The sequence below is a fragment of the Caenorhabditis remanei genome, chromosome V (assembly GCF_010183535.1).
Source record: "Caenorhabditis remanei strain PX506 chromosome V, whole genome shotgun sequence".
NCBI lineage: Eukaryota > Metazoa > Nematoda > Chromadorea > Rhabditida > Rhabditidae > Caenorhabditis > Caenorhabditis remanei.
This window is the reverse complement of record NC_071332.1, coordinates 21484694-21504099: the sequence shown is the minus strand read 5'-3', so window position 1 is coordinate 21504099 and position 19406 is coordinate 21484694. Positions and strand designations below refer to the sequence as shown.

Below are 19406 nucleotides of genomic sequence, written 5' to 3'. Positions count from 1 at the left end.
AGGCGCGTTTTGATGATTATTGGATCCGTCTGGCGTGCCTTGTGCGCGTTTTTGGAGATTTTACAGTTAGAACTGTCTGGCGTGCCTGAGACGCGTTTTCAGCGATTTTCGGAATTTCTGGCGCACCTGAGACGCGTTTTCAGCGAGTTTTGATGATTTTTGGATCCGGCTGGCGTGCCTGAGACGCGTTTTCACTGTTTTTCAAGTTTATACCCACTTTTTTCAAAAATTTCAAGTTTTTTTTTCAGATTTTTCCCAATAAATCAATCTTTATTTTTGAATTTTTTTGAATCAGTGAACTTAGAGCTCAATTCTGCTTCGCTTGCGCAGTGCTACTCGGCTGTTGTGACATCTGAATCTCCTGTTCGATCATCGTGACGGCGTCTGGTGTCTTCGGACGCAACAACAACATTTCGACGGTTCCCTTCTCTTTCAGACTTGACATCAGACGCTTTTTACAGTCGATTTTCGTCAAAACCTCCTTCTTGTTAATCTCTAGAATTTGATCTCCGTATCTGAGCACACCGTTGACCAGGGAGTCTGGAAATAGGAAAGTGGGCGGGGTTTAAAGTGTCAATGTGCTATGAGTGAAGTGTGGTTGGAAAGCGGAAGTCGTGAGGATTCAGAATCCGTTTGAATTTTTATGATTCGACAAAAATTCGCTGAGATAGAGGGCTTTGAAGTTGGAGGTCGCACTCAGGTGAGGAAGCGCGCTCTATTGAAATTGGTGTATCTCAGTGAGTTTTCAACCAATTTCAAGTTTAAAAACAGTTTTAGAACCGCCATAATTTAAGCTTTTTAATGATATAACTTTCATTAGGATTGAAAATTCAAAACAATTCCAAAAGAGAGCATCTGGCTTCGATAGATTGGGCGCTGAGTTATATGTCGCTGCGTTGCGGTCGCGTAGCGGCTAGTGCAAAGTTGGAAACTATGCAAAAAATATATGCTTGGAAAGCTGAAATCAAGAGCTTTTTGAATATATTTTCAAATTTTTAATAGGTCAAAAACTCGCTGAGATAGAACGCTTTAAAGTTAAGGACGTCTTCTGAGAGCGCATCAAAGAAGTCCTCAAACTTCAACCTGCTCTATCTCAGCGAGTTTTCAACCTATCAAAATTTTGAAAACAGATTCAGAATCCTCCCGTCTTTCGCTTTCCAGTCATATAAGGTTTGGAAAGAACATTTATTTCCTGCCAGTTCCGGTCAAGACCATCCGCAGGACCTAAAATGAGTAAAAAGCGCGCCTGACAAACTCCTCTGTATCTCCGCGAGTTTTCTAGCTATCAAAATTTTGAAAACATATCTCACGTCTTCAGCTTTCCAGTTATATAAGATTTGAGAAGAAACATATATTTCCTACAGGTTCCCATCAAGGTAAAGGAGTGCCGTCAGCCAGGACTTAAAAAGCGTGAAAAGCGCGCCACCTAAATTCCTCTGTATTTCAGCGAGTTTTCTAGTTATAAGAATTCTGAAAACAGATTCCAAATCCTCACGTCTACCGCTTTTCAGTTATATAAGACATAAAAACAAAAATATATTTTCTAGCGGTTCCCATCAAGGTAAAGGAGTACCGTCATCCAGGGCTTCAAAAGCGTGAAAAGCGCGCCTCACAAACTTCTCTGTATCTCAGCGAGTTCTCAACCTATCAAAATTCTGAAAACAGTTTCAGAATCCTCACATTTTTAGCTTTTCAGTCATATAAAATTTGAAAAGAAAAATGTGTTTCCCACGGGTTCCCGTCAAGGTGAAGGGGTACCGTTAGCCAGGGCTTGAAAATTGTGAAAAGCGCCCCACCTAAACGCCTCTGTATTTCAGCGAGTTTTCTAGCTATCAGAATTCTGAAAACAGCTTCAGAATTCTCACGTCTTCAGCTTTTTAGGCAGATAAAATTTGAGAAGAAAAATATATTTCCTACAGGTTCCCGTCAAGGTAAAAGGAGTACCGTCACCCAGGACTTAAAAAGAGTGAAAAGCGCCTCTCGACAAACTCCCCCATATCTCATCGAGTTCTCAACTTTTCAAAATTTAGAAAACAGTTTCAGAATTCTCACGTCTTCCCCTTTCCAACCATATACAACACTTCCCAAAAATCCTCACCATTCTCCACCTTGCACACCAAAATACGTTGATGAACCGACGCGATGCCGAGTCCGAACTTCTTCCCGCCAACTTTCTCCAGTGTCACCGTAATTCTCTCGAATCGATGATCCATCGATCCCGAGTTTTGATCGTTTTGATCGTCTTCGGCAAGGGTCTGAAAATGGGAGATGGCTGGCGTGTCGTTGGCGCGTTTTGTGAATAGTTGCAGTGTTGACTTACCCTATCATCATCGGTGTTCTCGGCTGATTTACAGTTCTTGCTCATTTTTTGAAAATAAGAGAAACGGAACTTTTCTTGTGGTTTGGGGAATGAAGGGAAATCGAAAATAAAATTTTCAATATGGGGAAAATGGGGAGGAAGGGACACGTGGGAAAATTTAAAAATTCAAGGTTTTAAGAGAATGAGATGTGTTTTCCTGTGTAAAATTGGGAATAGTAAGATAAATAATTAGTGTGATATGTAGCTGAAAAGCTGAAGATGTGAGGATTCAGAATCTGTTTTCAAAATTTTGATAGGTGGAAAACTCGCGGAGATATGGGGAAGTTTGTGAGGCGCGCTTTTCCTCTTGGGGACGGTAGCCTTTAATCTTGACGGGAACCGGTAGAAAATAAATGTTTCTTTTCAAATCTTACATGACTGGAAAGCTGAAGACGTGAGAATTCAGAATCTGTTTTCAGAATTTTAATAGGTAGAAAACTCGCTGAGATATGGGGAAGTTTGCCAAAGGGCGCTTTTCACTCTTTTCAAGTCCTGGGGATGGTCTTGACCGGAACCGGTAGGAAACATATTTTCCGTTTTAAATCTTATATAACTAAAAAGCTGAAGACGTGAGAATTCTGAATCTGTTTTCTAAATTCTGATAGGTTGAAAACTCGCTGAGATAAAGCAGTTTGAAGTCGGAGGACTTTTTAGCTTGTTAAATGTGTCTACCTTCAAAGCCCTCTATCTCAGCGAATTTTTGATTTATCAAAAATTAAAAATATATTCGAAAAGCTCTTGAGTTCAGCTTTCTAGTCATATTTTTTTTGCCTAGTTTTCAATTTTGCAGCAGCCGTTACGCGACCGCAACGCAGCGACATATTGCACGCACCTTACCTTTCGAAGCAAGATGCTCACGTTTGGAAGTTTTAATTCACATTTTTCATACAAATATTATATCATTGAAATGTTCAAGTTATGACGGTCTCAAATATGTTTTCAAAATTGAAATCGGTTAGAAACTCACTGAGATACATCAATTTCAATAGAGCGCACTTCCTCACCTCAATGCGTCCTCTAACTTCAAAGCCCTCTATTTCAGCGAATTTCTGTCGAATCAGAAAAATTCAAACGGATTCTGAATCCTCCTTATATTTTCTGACAAAAACCAATACAAATTTTTTCTTATTTTTATATCCTAGAATCCCTTTTTCCCAGTTTGTATCCCGATATTCATATGGCACTAGACATAAGCCAGACACCCTACTAAGTTGTTTTCCGGTGACTGGTGTCTCCAGGTGACTCCTAGCAACTCCCCTCTATAAGGGGAAGAGGGGCTCTTTTCCTATTTCTAAGAGCAGGGCACTTATGGATTTACATGTGCTCTTTTTCCCCTCCGTAAGAGGATTTTTGTTGTTAGATTTTATGTGGGCCAGGTCACACTGACCAGACTGGAATAATTGAGTTAAGTTTTGAGACTGCTAGATTAATTTTCCATGTCAAATGTTTATATAAATGTGTTGAGCAAATTAAGAGCTCTATTTTTGTAGTTGACAACTTTTTGATAACTCCGCCCACTTTTGAGATAAGGGGTGTTGAAGTTATACGCACTACCTACCAGTAACACCCCGTATCTCAAAAGTGGGCGGAGCTATTGAAAAGTTGTCAACTACAAAAATAGAGCTCTAATCTTGGTTAGTATACATACGAAATATTAAATTTGTTGGGATTAGGAATTTTGGAGTGGAGCAATAGAGATTTGTGTGAGCTCTTGTGTGATTGACGTCAGTAGTTAGAAATAATCCTTTTCCTCGTTTTTCTTCGTAGTTTTATTCATTTTGTCCATTTTCAAATTTAAGATTAGAAAAAATTTGTGTGACTAGTAATTTTTCTTTTAAAAAACCAATAATTTTCTTTTTTTGTAATTGTAAGAAGTGTGTCTCACTAGTCAGCGCCACTAACAAGTAAGTGGTGATATCCTGTATCTTCACACTATTGGAAACGCTATATCTTAAAAGTGGGCGGAGCTAGAAAAAAGTTTTCAACTTCAAAAATGTAGCCCGTGTCTTGTTTAGTATACAGTATACATACCAAAAATTACGGTTAGGGAGCTGAAACGGGCGGCGCTAGACACTTCTTCCCGGACATGAGGCTCGGCTCCCCTTGTTGACCGAGCCTCTAACTCCCTCACGCTATAATAACCGCTATAACTCCTCAGGGTGGTGTCCTATCAAAAAGTTGTCAACTACAAAAATGTAGCCCGTGTTTTGTTTAGTAAACACACCAAATACTGGAATAATGGGGTAAAAACGGGCGGTGTGGCACCAACACTCCTGAACGGGCTGTGGCTCCCCCTTTCTTCATACTGCTCATTACATTCCCTCACTTCCCTATGCCATTATTCATCACGGTAGTGTCCTACAAAAAAGTTGTTAACTAAAAAAATGTAGCCCGTGTCTTGTACAATATACACACCGAAAACTGGGATAATAGGGTAAAAACGGGCGGTGTGACACCGATACTCCGGAACACACGGCGACTCCCCCTTTGTCACCCTGTCTTCCCTTGTCCCTCACTTCGCTATTCCATAACTCCTCAGGGAAATGTTTTACAAAAAAGTTGTTAACTAGAAAAATGTAGCGCGTATTTTGTTTAGTATGTGTGCCATAAATTAAAGAGATTCAACAAAAAATAGCAGCGGGATACCCTTCCTGCCAAGCATACGGTGGTTCCTCCTTTGTCACCCAGTCTTCCCCGGTTTTTCACTTCGCTGTGTCATAACTCATCAGGGAGGTGTTCTATCAAAAAGTTGTCAACTACAAAAATATAGCCCGTGTCTTGTTTAGTAATCATACCAAAGGGGGGATAGAATCCTAAACTCCGCCCACCCAGCTCCTTAACTTCAATTCCTCTAACATCTCACTCATCGTCACATTCAAATTGTACCTTATTGTCGCCAAGCAACTCGGCAGAACCCCGCATCAGGCACGCAACATTTACCCGTTGAGCAACAGGCGCGCAACACTGCAGCATCAGGAACGCATCATTCAAACGCGCTTCGTTTTCTGAAACGTGTCGGCAGCACGTGTGCAGCAACTAGGATGCGGCAGCGTATCCGCAACACTGCAGCAACAGACCCGCTGCTCTCCAGCAGCACCTAGGCAACATTCAGCAAGTGCGCTCCATCTTTTCCAGTTACGAAAACTTATAGTTTTATTCACTTTTTTCCTATTTTTCTGTTTTTCATACAAATGTTTTCTCTGGATTTATTTTATGAAAATAATTCTCCCCGTTTATTGGAATAAAAATACGTGTGTCTATAGAAACAAAACAATCACATTTCAGCTTTCAACTGCTAAAAAGACAACATCACCGCCAGTCGAGCCTAATAGGATTTCAGGAAAAATGAAAAGGTGAGATTTTTTCAATACTCTATATACAGTGCGCGTCATAAATATGCGCCACCCCCCAAACTCGGTGTTTTCGGAGAAGCGAGTTATTTTTCTGAGAAATCGTTATTAAAATTGAATTCAGCGTATCAAAAAACCTATATTCCCAAGTTTTGAGAAAAAAATGTCGAAAAATACGTCCAGACCGCCAAAGAGTCGCTAAAATGGCCGCGTCATAAATATACGCCACCTCCCAAAAAATGAGAAATAGTTCAATTTTTTGCAATTTCATTTAAATTTTTTGTAGAAATTTGTTCATAAAACAGAATCTAACGATGTTTTTGAATACTTACTCGACAGTTCTCAAAAAACTCCCTGTGATATTTTGAAATTTCCGCACTTTTTGGCAATTTTCACGATTTTTGAGAAATTACCGTTATTTTCTGGTCTCGAAATAAAGTACCTGTCTGTATTTTAACATTTTGCAAACCTACAACACTCAATCTTCCTATTTCAACCTTATTTGAAGCCAGAAATTGATATTGCAGGTCTTAATTTAGTCGATTCAGGTAACTCGAGTCAACTAGGTCTGTAAGCATTGGAAGTTGTAGACTAGAAATGAGATTTCTGGCGAGCTGGAGGATCGAGTATTGGGTGAAACCGCACGAAACCCCTGCTTCCTAATTCAAATAACTCGAAAAATTCATAATTTAATTTGATTCGCCTCGGAGAAAACCCCTAGCTCTCCACAGGTTCATTGTAGTTGTCATGAAAGAACTCATCTAACTGAGACAGCTTATCTCACCTTGTCACTATGCTTATAAGCAAAATATGTCATTATTCACTTACTTTTAGTCAAATATGCTTGTTACCATAACAAATTGTGAGTCTGATAAGAATATACAGACGATTTCTAGGCCGAACAGGTGTGAAACAAGTTCATAGCACATGGCAGCTTCTCTTCTCATTTGAAAGGTTCTCAGTGGTCCTTACCAAGGGTAGATTTCAAGATATATAGGCAAATTGAAAGAAAATAATACAAAATTAAGGGTTTCGTGCGGTTTCACCCAATACTCGATCCTCCAGCTCGCCAGAAATCTCATTTCTAGTCTACAACTTCCAATGCTTACAGACCTAGTTGACTCGAGTTACCTGAATCGACTAAATTAAGACCTGGAATATCAATTTCTGGCTTCAAATAAGGTTGAAATAGGAAGATTGAGTGTTGTAGGCTTGCAAAATGTTAAAATACAGACAGGTACTTTATTTCGAGACCAGAAAATAACGGTAATTTCTCAAAAATCGTGAAAATTGCCAAAAAGTGCTGAAATTTCAAAATATCACAGGGAGTTTTTTGAGAACTGTCGAGTAAGTATTCAAAAACATCGTTAGATTCTGTTTTATGAACAAATTTCTACAAAAAATTTAAATGAAATTGCAAAAAATTGAACTATTTCTCATTTTTTGGGAGATGGCGTATATTTATGACGCGGCCATTTTAGCGACTCTTTGGCGGTCTGGACGTATTTTTCGACATTTTTTTCTCAAAACTTGGGAATTTAGGTTTTTTGATACGCTGAATTCAATTTTGATAACGATTTCTCAGAAAAATAACTCGCTTCTCCGAAAACACCGATTTTGGGGGGTGGCGCATATTTATGACGCGCACTGTATTGTCGCGACAAAAAAGTTCCGACATTTTTTACCGACGCGTGTTTGCGGACGTAGTGCTAAATTATTAAATTTTGCACTGAGTCCGCAAACACGCGTCGGTAAAAAATGTCGGAACTTTTTTATTTCGATAATAAGGTTTACGTCTTTTTTCAGAAATTTGAACGATAGGAAACGACGAGGATTTCAAAGCAAGCTGAATGCAACATCATCGAAAATTAATTCATAAATTGTACTATTTTTTCACATATGTATACATTTTCGTGAATTGTACTATGTTCAGATTTATGTACATCTATTATAGGTTGTAGTTGTATTTAAGTTTTGTAAATAAATGTAATTAAATAAATAGTAAACTGTCTTCGGTGCAAGAAACTATAGCAAAGGAGGCAGCGGCCTAATTTTAGCAGCGCCAGAGCAGCACAGCAGCAACCTTTCCGCAACACGTACGCTACAGTACCGCAGCACAACCGCATCAGGCACGCACTCTACGCTTGCCTGATGCTGGACTGCTGCGAGCCTGGTGCGGGTTTCTGCCGAGAAAGATCAAAAATCTCTTCCCCTCCAGTAGTCTCAAGACAAATTTGTAAGAAGAGAACCCATCTCATTCTCTTTTCTTTTCCTTACCCCCCCCCCCCCTTACACTCTATAAAATTGGCCCCCCTCCCCAGTTCTCTCCTTCATGAAGACACCACCAGCGACCTCCAACCAACCAAAAAGAAAAAAGAGACGCTTCTCTTGTCTCCTCTATACATTTCTTTCTTCTGGCGCCTCGCTCCCCTGTTCTCTGACTCTCTATGTCTCTTTCTCTCTCTCTCTCTCTCACTATGATGTCCCCTTGCGTCGTCCGACGTGGGTTTATATCGACTTCTTTTCTTTTTTTTATATATAGAATTGTTTTATTGTTGATAGATAAAGATAAGTTAAGGCTACAGTATGTTGTGTGCAGAAAACGCAAAAACGCGTCTAGGGCACGCCAGCTCCGCTATTACTGACTTGACATAAATTGTACTAGCGTTTCTCCAGTATTTGAAGCTCTAATCTTGTGAAAATTGATAGAAATACTAAATAAGAAATTCTAAACAAGAATATCTAAAAGTTGATCTATGTTAGGTGTATGGTTATTAAGATATGGGGTGTAGAAGTTGGGGGAACTCACCACTCTTCCAGTCTTAACTATTTCTTAATTACAATTACAATTTGTCATCGATTGTTCTTGAAAATTGGGTAATAGACTAATTTAAACATGCTGAACTAGAATATTATTATTTTAACATACGTTGCAGGTTTGGTTTTTGAGATATAGGACTTTAAAGCTTGTAGGGGGACACCCTACTGCTCTATTATTCACTTGACATAAGTTGTACTCCCATTCTCCCATTTCTCCAATATTTATAGGTTGAATCTTTTGAAAATCGAAAGGAATACTAAATAAGACATGCTGAACAAAAATATCTTCAAATTTAATATAAGTTCATAGCTTAGATTTTAAGATATAGAGATTTGAAGCCTGTGAAGTGTGCGGAATGGGCATTTAGTCAGTTTCTCGAACATTATCCGGTGAAAGTCTCTGAAAATTGGTAGGAATAGTAAAAAAGACATGTTGAACAAGAATATCATAAAATTGACATAGGTTTGTAGTGTTGTTTCTGAGATATAGAGCCTTCAAGGTGCCAAAATCAGGACACCATTCTTTGAACTCGACTTCCCATGGCGCATTTACATTGAAAATTGGTATATGAACTAATCAAGACATGCTGAACTAGAATAAAATGAATATTTTTTTGTATCGTTCCTCATTGAATAGTACCATCTGAACTTTTGTCAACCTATGTACAGTACCGGACAAAAAGGTATCAACTTTGGCTGTTTTCAGTGGAAAATGACCAACTTTGAAAGTGTGCCGTAGTAATTCTGATTGTCCCACCAAGAAAACTTTTAATGGATCATACAGATCAAGGGTAGTACTTCCTTTTTGTAATTGACAACTTTTTTGTACGGACACTCCCTAGCAGGTTACATACCAACAAAGTAACAGAGTGATTTTTGAGGTGTCGTCTTAAAATGACCATAACTCTCTAGGGAGCGTCCGTACAAAAAAGTTGTCAACTACAAAAATGGAGCTCTACTTTTGATCTATAAGATCTTGTTAAAATCTACTTGATGGGACAATCAGTATTACCATAACACACTCTCAAAGTTGGACCTTTTCAACTGAAAAAACCAAAACTTAATATACTTATGAGCGGTACTGTATGTAACTGCATTGTGAAGCATCTCCCTGAAAATAATCAGTAATTTTTATCAGTTTCCCGACTATTTACATAACCCCTCCGGTCTCGATGTGGTGAGAGTGTAGATTACTACATATCAACGGAAAATTCGATTTTCATGTCGGCAATTTGTTAGACGTTCTGAAAAGACATGAGTACGACATTTTATTAGTAAACGTTGAGTTATTGACTTGTAATCGGGTTACATTGACCACTCTTCTCAATATTTTCAATGTTTTTAAAACAAATTGATAAAGTTTTAATATATTTCCGTCTAAACCGTTCATTTTTTTTCCAATTTTCATGACCATTAGGCCAACACTTTTCGAGATACAACTGTTTGAACTTGTTGAGCCGATTATATTTGCATTCAGTTGGATATGTGATGACCTTTTGAGCGACTGATGATGAAACTTTGAAAATTTTTGTTCAGCACGTTTTGTTTAGTTTACGACAAAACGGCTATTTTGATACTGAGCATGCGCAGAAACCTGGAAAAATTGAAAAAAAAAAGTGAGAAGAATCGCTAAAATCGCAAAAATCAACTTTTCTCACTGAAAAACGCGTCGAAAGCGCGCCAGACGGTCCGAATTAAGACTGGCGCGCCTTTGTCGCGCCTTGAATGAAAAATCCGCGTCAAAGGGACGCCAGACTCCACAAAAACTTGTCTGGCGCCTTTACCGCGTTTTGAACCGAAAATTCCAACCGCGATTTCAATAGGAAAGGTTGGAAAAGTTCTCGTCAACATTATGTCTTGTTTACTACCTGTATTAACTAATTTCTAAAAATTTTTGCCACTAATTGGTTTTCGATGTTAGTAACCGATCGTCAACCTGTCTACGCTACCTTATGATATTCTTGTTACAGTCTGCTAATTAGTTAATTACCTTCGTGAAATTTATTGGAATTAGTATGTCACACCAAGAAAACTTTTGATGGATTAAACAGATCAAAAGTAGAGCTTCATTTTTGTAGTTGACAACTTTTTTGAACGGACACTCCCTAGAGAGTTATGGTCATTTTAAGACCATAGCTCAAAAATCTCTCTATTATATATTGCACTGAAAAAAGTCGATTTGAGGGAGAAATTACTTCGACGATATGTAACTTGCAGAGTTGCGCGGAATTCCGACTTCCGACTTCCGACTTCCGACTTCCGGGCATTTTTTCACTTCCGACTTCCGACTTCCGACTTCCGTTTTGAAAATTTTACTTCCGACTTCCGACTTCCGGATTTGGAGTTTCACTTCCGACTTCCGTCATTTCATAAGAGTGGAGATTAGGAAAAGTAAATTTCTCAGAAATACAAGGAAAAATGGTCTAAAAGGACAGAAAATAGGCTTTTCTTCAGCCAAAAACTAGTTTCTCACTGATTTTTGTGAATTTCATGATATTTTCTTTTGAAGTTTTTAAATATTTGCGAAGAAAATTACTTCCGACTTCCGGCTTCCGACTTCCGACTTCCGACTTCCGGGCATTTTTTCACTTCCGACTTCCGACTTCCGACTTCCGACTTCCGTTTTCAAAATTTTACTTCCGACTTCCGGATTTGGAATTTTACTTCCGACTTCCGACTTCCGACTTCCGGATTAGGAATTTTACTTCCGACTTCCGACTTCCGACTTCCGACTTCCGGATTTGAAAAAATCACTTCCGCGCAACTCTGGTAACTTGCTAGGGAGTATCCGTACAAAAAAGTTGTCAACTACAAAAATGAAGTTTTATCTTTGATCTGTTTGATCCATTAAAAATCTACGTGATGGGACAGTTAGTTTTACCGTAACACACTCTCAAAGTTGGGCGTTTTCAACTGAAAAAGGCAAAACTTAATATACTTTTGAGCGGTACTGTACATAGAACTCGCCGAGATCTACATTTTGGTATATTTTTCAGCTCAAAATATGGCGTTTTAAGCGAGTTATGCGCCGTCCTGGATTGCAAGTATTTACGCTGTCACATTACGATAAACGGTTAACTATTACTGTATTTTAGCGTGAACTGTGATGTCTGAGATACCATAACTAATGGTATCATAATTTGTTTACCGTGTCTTTTTTTCTGTCAATTATTTTAGGTTTCCTCGAACCGCCCATCTTTTTAACTACCATCAGTTAAGTTCTCTTCACCGATTAGTTCCCCCATTATGACGTTCTTATAACCTTCACTAAATTCTACCGATTCTCCTCCCTTCTTTTCTTTCTTTATTCAGTTTTCTCGGAGATTTTCACGTTTGATAATACAATAGACCATTGCTTCCCTTCCGAAAAGAAAAAGATTCAAAAAAAGAACAATTCTCTCTAAAGACACTCGTGATCGGTTGGGGGGACAGACGACCTAAAAAAGAGAAGACGTTTGCCAAAAGACATACTTGAAACCAAATTAAATAAATAATTTTCTTTTTTACCGTCTTGTGAAGGCAAGGATATTATAGGTTACCAAAAAACTTGCTGAAATAAGTTTTCAACACAAAAAACTGCGGGCTTAAAAACAACTCTCCTCTCCAGCACCCGTAGCTCCGCCCTCTTTCACCCACGCTTTCCTATTTTTGATATATACACCAAACAAACCCAGGGCTACATTTTTGTAGTTGACAACTTTTTGATAGGACACCTCCCTGATAAGATATAGCACAGCGAAGTGAGGAACCGGGGTAGACTGTATGAAAAAAAGGGATCAACCGCCCGTTCCGGAGTGTCGGTGTCTGACCTCTCTCTGTGTCTCTCTTTCTCTTTATAGTGGTTTTAACTAACCGAAACTTAATACTATATACTTTATTTAATAAAGATTTTCAGTCAGCTCTGCTGACCTTGTAGCTTAAAGGGATAGTGTAGCTAAAAGTCAGAGAGTCTTACTTTGCTATGCCATAACTCATCAGAATGGTGTCCTACAAAAAAGTTGACAACTACAAAAATGTAGCCCGTGTCTTGTTTGGTGTATATGCCAAAAATCGGGGTAATGGGTTAAACGGGTGGTGAGATACCCTTTCTGCCAAACATGCGGCGACTCCCCTATTGTGTCATTCTGTCTTCATCAGTCTTTTACTTCGCTATGCCATAACTCATTAGGAAGGTGTCCCACAAAAAAGTTGTCAACTACAAAAATGTAGCCCGTGTCTTGTTTAATATATATACCGAAAATTGTGATAATAGGATAAAAACGGGCGGTGTGGCACCGGCACTCCGGAACTGGTGGTGTCTCACTTTGTCATCCTGCTAGTGTGACGGGCTCTCCATTTTTTGTGTACATTGCTCTTTTTCTCTTTTTAAACTATTTCTAACATACCATCGACCTATCTATTCCAATTTTCAGTGTTCAAATGAACCGCGAGCACGTGAACCCATTCGGCGTCGTCCTCTCCACACCACGTCGTCAATACCAAGTGGGGCGTATCATCAACTCCAGCTTCCCCACCCCATGGCGTCCGTTCCTCGAAAACCGTGACAGCCCGATGAAGGCCCTGATGGCATGGGTTTATGATACCGAGCTGAAAATATTCCAACGGTCGGCGTACTTGGAGGATTATAGTCGAATGGTGGGGGAGACAATGGTCGGAGCGATTGGGGTGGATCAGGAGATTAAATCGCAACGAGTCGGATCATTTGGAATGATTCATCCGAGTAGTAAGTGCACATGCGCTCTATTGCATACTTTTCATGAAAAACGTGTTTAGACCCCGCCTTCCAACTGTCCCAACTCCTCTGCACCCTTATCCAATTCTGTCGGAAAACCGATCACACCGAGTTGGCCGATTGCATGCTCCATGCCACCTGTGGTATGATGGTCCTCCCTCCGCCCTATCGATCCGTACACCGGATCCGTGACGGTTATGACATAACGGAGCTGCGTCAAAGTACGGTATTCCGACTGCTCAAGTACATCTTCCCTGAGCCGTTTGACGACGGAAAGCACTATGTGACGACGGAACTCATGAAGTTTGGATATATGGTTGAGAGACAGGTGTTTTTGAGAGCGGAGGTGGAAACCGATTACCAGGAGTCGATTGATCATATTGTAATGCAGACGAAGAAGTTGAAGGAGGACGAGAACGTGTATTTGGATCAGATTGCTCGTGAGTTTTGGAAATGAGTTAAAAATGGGTGCAGGGTGGTGCGCCTGGCAAGGGAAATTGTAAAAATGTTATATGATTGGAAACCTGAAGACGTGAATTCTGGGAATTCTGAATCTGTTTTTAAAATTTTGGTATGTTGAAAACTCGCTGAGATATGGGGGAGTTTGTGCTTAACCTTGAAGGTAGAAAGGTAGAAAATATACTTTTCTTTTCGAATCTTATATGACTGAGAAGCTGAAGACGTGACGATTCTAAATCTGTTTTCTAAACTAAAATCCGTCGAAAAACTTCTTGTGCAGCGCACTTTTCTTTCAACGCAACTTTTCCCAAAACCCTTGTTCAGTTAGTTTTTGTTGATTAAAGAAAAGTTTGGAGCGCTATATCTCAAAAATGGGCGGAGCTACAAAAAAGTTGTCAACTACAAAAATGTAGCCCGTGTTTTGTTTAATATATGTACTAATAAATTAGAAGATGGGAGTAAAAGGGGGCGGAGCTACGGGTGCTCAAAGTTTTGTAGTGGTGAGTTGTCAATGGAGCGCGGTTGCAACCGTTTTTTGTGAAGTTTTCAGTGATTTCAACTAGCTTTTGGTTTTTTAAAGATTGAAAACTTATTTAAGCAACTTTTTTGTTAATATGCATATTAAAAACTAAAAAAATGGGGTAAACACGTAAAAACGGGCGGCGCGACACCCTTCCTCAAAACCTTGGGAGTCGGCTCACTTCCATATGTCATAACTCATCAGGGAGGTGTTCTACAAAAAAGTTGTCAACTACAAAAATGTAGCCCGTGTCTTGTTTAGTACTTTTACCAAAACTGGGATAATGGAATACAATGGGGACCCGTGACGGGATCTTAAAGTTGGACAATTTTTCAAAAAAAAATTTTTAAATTTAAAAAAAAATTTCCAGCCTACCCAATAGACCAGGAGCTCGTGGATCGTATGGAGGCTCAAGCATTTGCTCAACTTCGTGAAATGATCCGAAGGCAACATGAACATCATCAACAATATATGGCACGTATTCAGGCAGTGGCGCTGGTGGATGAGGAGGAAGAAGAAGAGGAGGAAGAGGAAGGAGATGAGGAAATGGAAGAAGAGGAATTGGAGGAGGGAGAAGTCGGCCCACAGTACTTTGATTATTGACTTAATTAATTATTGTCTTAATTACCTCTCCCCTAATTATCTCATCTATACGCACCCGGTCAATGTTTCAGTAGTGTTTTAGTACTTGCCTCTAGTCTAATCCCCCAGTTGTATCTCTATCGCTTCTCTTGTCTGACTTGAATTCAAAATGATATGTTCTTTATAAATTATTGTATCAATAAACTTTATCTTTCTAAATAGAGAATTTTCAGCTAGTGCGGTAGAGCGCGATAAAAAAATTGAAAGAAAAATTGGAGATTTGAAAAACTTCCAACTTCTCCGCTTTATAACTTCATAGGGTGGCGATCTAGTAAAAAGTTGTCAACTACAAAAATATAGAACATGAAATTCTAAATGTTTTTGCAGTGATCATTTTTTTGATAGCTCCGCCCACTTTTGAGATACAGCGGCTTGAAGTTGAGCGGCGCCTCGGACATCGACAAGAGAGAGAGAGAAGGTGAGGAAGGAGAGGCAGAGAAGCTAGAGTTTCTGCTTTCTCTGCGTCTCTTTCTTTCTGTTTTGATGTTTGATTTTATCGATTTCCTCCATTAAAATATACTTTTTCTGTGAGAAAAATTCATTATTCATGAGACAAACTTGAAAAAAAGATGCTATGAATTTTTTACATTTTCCTATAATTTTCTATGTAAAATGTTTATACAAGTGTATAAACAGGTTAAGAGCTTTATTTTTGTAGTTGCCAACTTTTTCATAGCTCCGCCCACTTTTGAGATATAAGCGCCTACGTGAAGGCTCCTAGCTGTCTGCTATCCCTCGTTCTTCAACTTTAAAGGCGCATATCTCAAAAGTGGGCGGAGCTATCAAAAAGTTGTCAACCACGAAAATGTAGCTCTACTTTTGATCTACATAATGGTAGTAATTTCTTAGCAATTGGAGTACAATCAGCAATGTTACAGAATCTCAAAGTCAAGCAGTTTTCTCAAATTTTGAAAAATCTCAAATTTTAAATCTTCTTTAACTCGCTTATTTTTTAACCAAATTTGCTGAAATTTATATTTTCAGAATCAACGTTTCAAGACGGTTTCAATGAAATACCTTATAACAACTGATAATTACAATTAAGTAATTGTTTATTAATTAAAAGGAAAACCGTCTTAAGAATCGAATCAAGTAATGAGACATTTTTTGGGAAAAAAGAAAAAAAAATTTAAAACCGATCGATTTTCCGATCGACCTCCAATCCTCCGAAACTCGCCGACTTCTTCGTTTTGTCCTTTGTGGATGGATTTGAACTTGCAATCGTTGTAACCGTCTGACTTCTCGTCGCCCGATCGATAATCGAATTCTGATCTGCACTCGACGAGCTGTAGCTTTGTTTGAATGTTCCACGCTGGTGATCCCCAACTTTCCTGCCCTGACCGAACAGTTCCAGGAACCCGCGACGCAGCTGGAAAATAAATTTGTGATCTACCGTTCTTACTGTAGAAATTACCTGAAAATCAGTGATAAACGAGAGGACTGGGTCGAGGATGCATCGAATGACTAGGAAGAGACGGATACATCCGAGGAGACGCATCATTTCAGAGTAGTTTCGTTGGAAGAGACATGGGTATGGGTTGAGGAACAGGCCGATGCACCTGGAAGATAGTTATTATAGTTTTTTAGAGAGGTAAAAAGAAATAAAAAATAAAAAATGGGGAAGAGGAATTGAACCAGGAGCCCCAAAACCGTTCGCTTGCCACACAGACTCCTTAACCAGTAGGCCACACGGCTGCTTGAAAACAAAGAGGGTGCAAGGCGTAGAGATGGCGGCGGGAACTAGGAACTCCACATCTTTTCTAATTCATAAAATGATTTACTTTGGTGGAAAGTTCTAGTCAATTCCAACACGCTCAACCCAAATTTTCTATTTGAAACCCTTGAAAACCCTCACCAAATCGCATAAGGAACGTTCAAAATCGCAAAAGTTCCCACATTCAACGCCAACTTCCACAACGGGAACCGCACCATCCGTATCCGTCCGCCACCGTCCTTCTCGCGTTTTTTGAATGAGTTACTAAAGTTTTGAGCTTTTCGTATGAAGAAACAAGTGATCACAAAGACAAGTATAGTGAAACAATAGACGGATGCTGTCATCAGGTTGCGAGATCTGGAATTTATTTTTGATTAGGAAAAAATCGAAATTTTAGGACATACCTATACATATTCCTGAGACAAGTCTCCGCTTTACACCCTGACCATGCGTTGAGGTCTGGAATTTTGACAAGAGCCGAGACGGCTAACGTGTAACTGACCATTAGTACGAGGATCGTCCAGCTGAAATTATTCAGTTTATTTGAAAAAGTGTCTCCACCTCTACGCCCTGCACCCCACTCGTTTCTAAGCGACCGCGTGGCCTACTGGTTAAGGAGTCGGGGCGGCAAGTGGACTGTTTTTGGGTTCTTGGTTCAATTCCCCCCTCGGCTATTTTCTTTTTTTCCTTTTTACATTCTTTTTACCTACCTAATAATCATCAAATTAACACATCTCCTCATGGTAAACCATTTTCTATAATGAAACGGCTTCCAGACAGCGAACAACTTCAATAAAGACAAAGAGCAATAGGAGACCATTGCCGACCAGAAACTTCCGATGAAGAACGACTCGATGACCACTACCATGTCTCGGCTGGAATTTTTAATTGTATTTTTCATTCTAAAAGTCGCTTATAAGACCCACTTGATATCATGCCACGTTAGCACATATGCACAAGTCACCAGAGCGGAGCAACATGTGAGAGCATCTCCGATTGCACGATTCATGAGGAGAGCGTAGCATTTTCGGGATACACGGCGCGCTTTTATGGCCTGGAATATATAAATGACAGAAATTGCAAGCAAAACTTTCAAAAATTATGAGAAAAATTAAAATTTCAAAAAAAAAATTTTTATTAAAAAATTTCTATTTTTCTATTTTAGTGAACGTTGAGATTCCGTTACGACCCCAGTTCTTATTTATGCTATAAAAAATTTATATATTCTTGTAGATCACATCTTGGGCTACATTTTTGTAGTGAACAACTTTTTTGTAGGACGTCACCCGCAGGAGTTACAGCCTCCCAAAAATCGTCGACTTACACAGTAATAGGAAAGGGGCGTGTCTTCCATAGCGTGTATCTCAAAAGTGGGCGGAGCTATCAAAAAATGGTCAATTACAAAAATGTAGCCCAGAATTTGTGTTATAAAATGATATAAAACTCAAAACAAAAAAACGCGAAATTAATTTATTAGGAATGTTTAAAGCTGGGTAGTTTAGATTTTTCAAAAAATTTCAAAAAAAAGTTTTTGCTTTCCGATAATCCTAACTTCTTCATTTTTCAATTTTTTCGATTTGAAATTAACATTTTCAAATTCAGCGTGTCAAGACGCTTCCAATGACTATAAGGGAGAGTGGAGACGCAGAGAAGGCAGACACTCTAGCTTCTCTGCGTCTCCCCTCCTTCCGCCGCCGCATCTGAAAGTTGCTTAACTTTAAAGACGGATATCTCAAAAGTGGGCGGAGCTATCAAAAAGTTGTCTACTACAAAAATGTAGCTCTACTTTTGATCTACATAATGGTAGTAATTTCTTAACAATTGGATTGCAATCAGCAATATTACAATATCTCAAAGTTTAGTAGTTTTCTTCAAATTTTGAAAAATCTCAAGTTTTAAATCTTCTATAACTCGCTTATTTTTTAACCAAATTTTCTGAAATTTATATTTTCTGAATCAGCGTTTCAAGACGGTTCTAATGACATACCTTATAACAACTGATAATAAAAATAATGGTGGCAATGGCTCCACAAATCGCCAGCGGCAGCATCGCCCACCCGTAGAACGTTCGGAACACATTCTCCACACGTAACGCTTGTCGTCTCTGGAATTTTTCAATTTTAAAATTATTTATTTCGAAGAATATAAGCTCCGCCCACAAAACAAGAAACCCCAGAGCCCGCCCCCAAAAATTTGACCTACACGAAAAAGATCGATGCGTTCGGGTGTGGTCAGATTGAAGAAGCAATCTGTTCGTTGATTTGCGCTCATGTCATCTGAATGAAATCAATCGATTGAATTTCTTGAGAGAATGAGAGAGAAGGGAGACGCAGACAGTCAGAGAGAGAGATAGAAACGTCTTCTGATGAGATGTATCTGATAAGGATAGGGGGGACATCATATGTTTTGCGATGTGTGTAAAAATAATTATAAAAATGGAAAGTGCGACCAAAAAACTGTATTTTTACAGTAAAACTAAAGAAGAGACGCTGAGAAACGAGAGTGTCTCGTTTCTCTGCGTCTCCTCTCTCCCCTGCCGCACTTCAAAATTGTCAAGCTTTGAGAGCGCATATCTCAAAATCCTGCAGAGCTACAAAAAAGTTGTCAACTACAAAAATGTAGAGCATAAAATTTTCAACATTTTCGTAGTTGACAACTTTTTGATAGCTCAGCCCACTTTTGGGATACAGTGGCTTGAAATCGCGCGATTTTGAAGTGCGGCGGCGGGGAAAAAGGGAAGACGCAGAGAAGCTAGAGTGTCTCGTTTCTCTGCGTCTCCCTTCATGTTTATAGTCGTTAGAACCGTTTAG

At 39.2% G+C, this 19406-nt stretch overlaps 3 protein-coding genes across 3 annotated transcripts; 1 reads left to right on the top strand and 2 right to left on the bottom strand.

The window, feature by feature from the left end:
• Positions 1-307: 307 nt before the first annotated feature.
• Positions 308-2365, bottom strand: GCK72_021837 (uncharacterized protein; the record flags this gene model as incomplete). The annotated part of the gene is made up of 3 exons (XM_003088880.2): positions 308-540; positions 2099-2255; positions 2321-2365. 3 exons carry the CDS (start codon positions 2363-2365, stop codon positions 308-310), a joined length of 435 nt encoding a protein of 144 aa, XP_003088928.1.
• Positions 2366-12948: 10583 nt separating this feature from the next.
• Positions 12949-14843, top strand: GCK72_021836 (uncharacterized protein; the record flags this gene model as incomplete). The annotated part of the gene is made up of 3 exons (XM_003090198.2): positions 12949-13252; positions 13303-13701; positions 14611-14843. The coding sequence occupies 3 exons, from the start codon at positions 12949-12951 to the stop codon at positions 14841-14843; spliced, it is 936 nt and encodes a 311-aa protein (XP_003090246.2).
• A 1168-nt stretch (positions 14844-16011) lies between these two features.
• Positions 16012-18867, bottom strand: GCK72_021835 (uncharacterized protein; the record flags this gene model as incomplete). The annotated part of the gene is made up of 8 exons (XM_053734524.1): positions 16012-16251; positions 16297-16441; positions 16738-16953; positions 17001-17120; positions 17307-17471; positions 17523-17650; positions 18584-18700; positions 18799-18867. 8 exons carry the CDS (start codon positions 18865-18867, stop codon positions 16012-16014), a joined length of 1200 nt encoding a protein of 399 aa, XP_053583437.1.
• Positions 18868-19406: the final 539 nt, after the last annotated feature.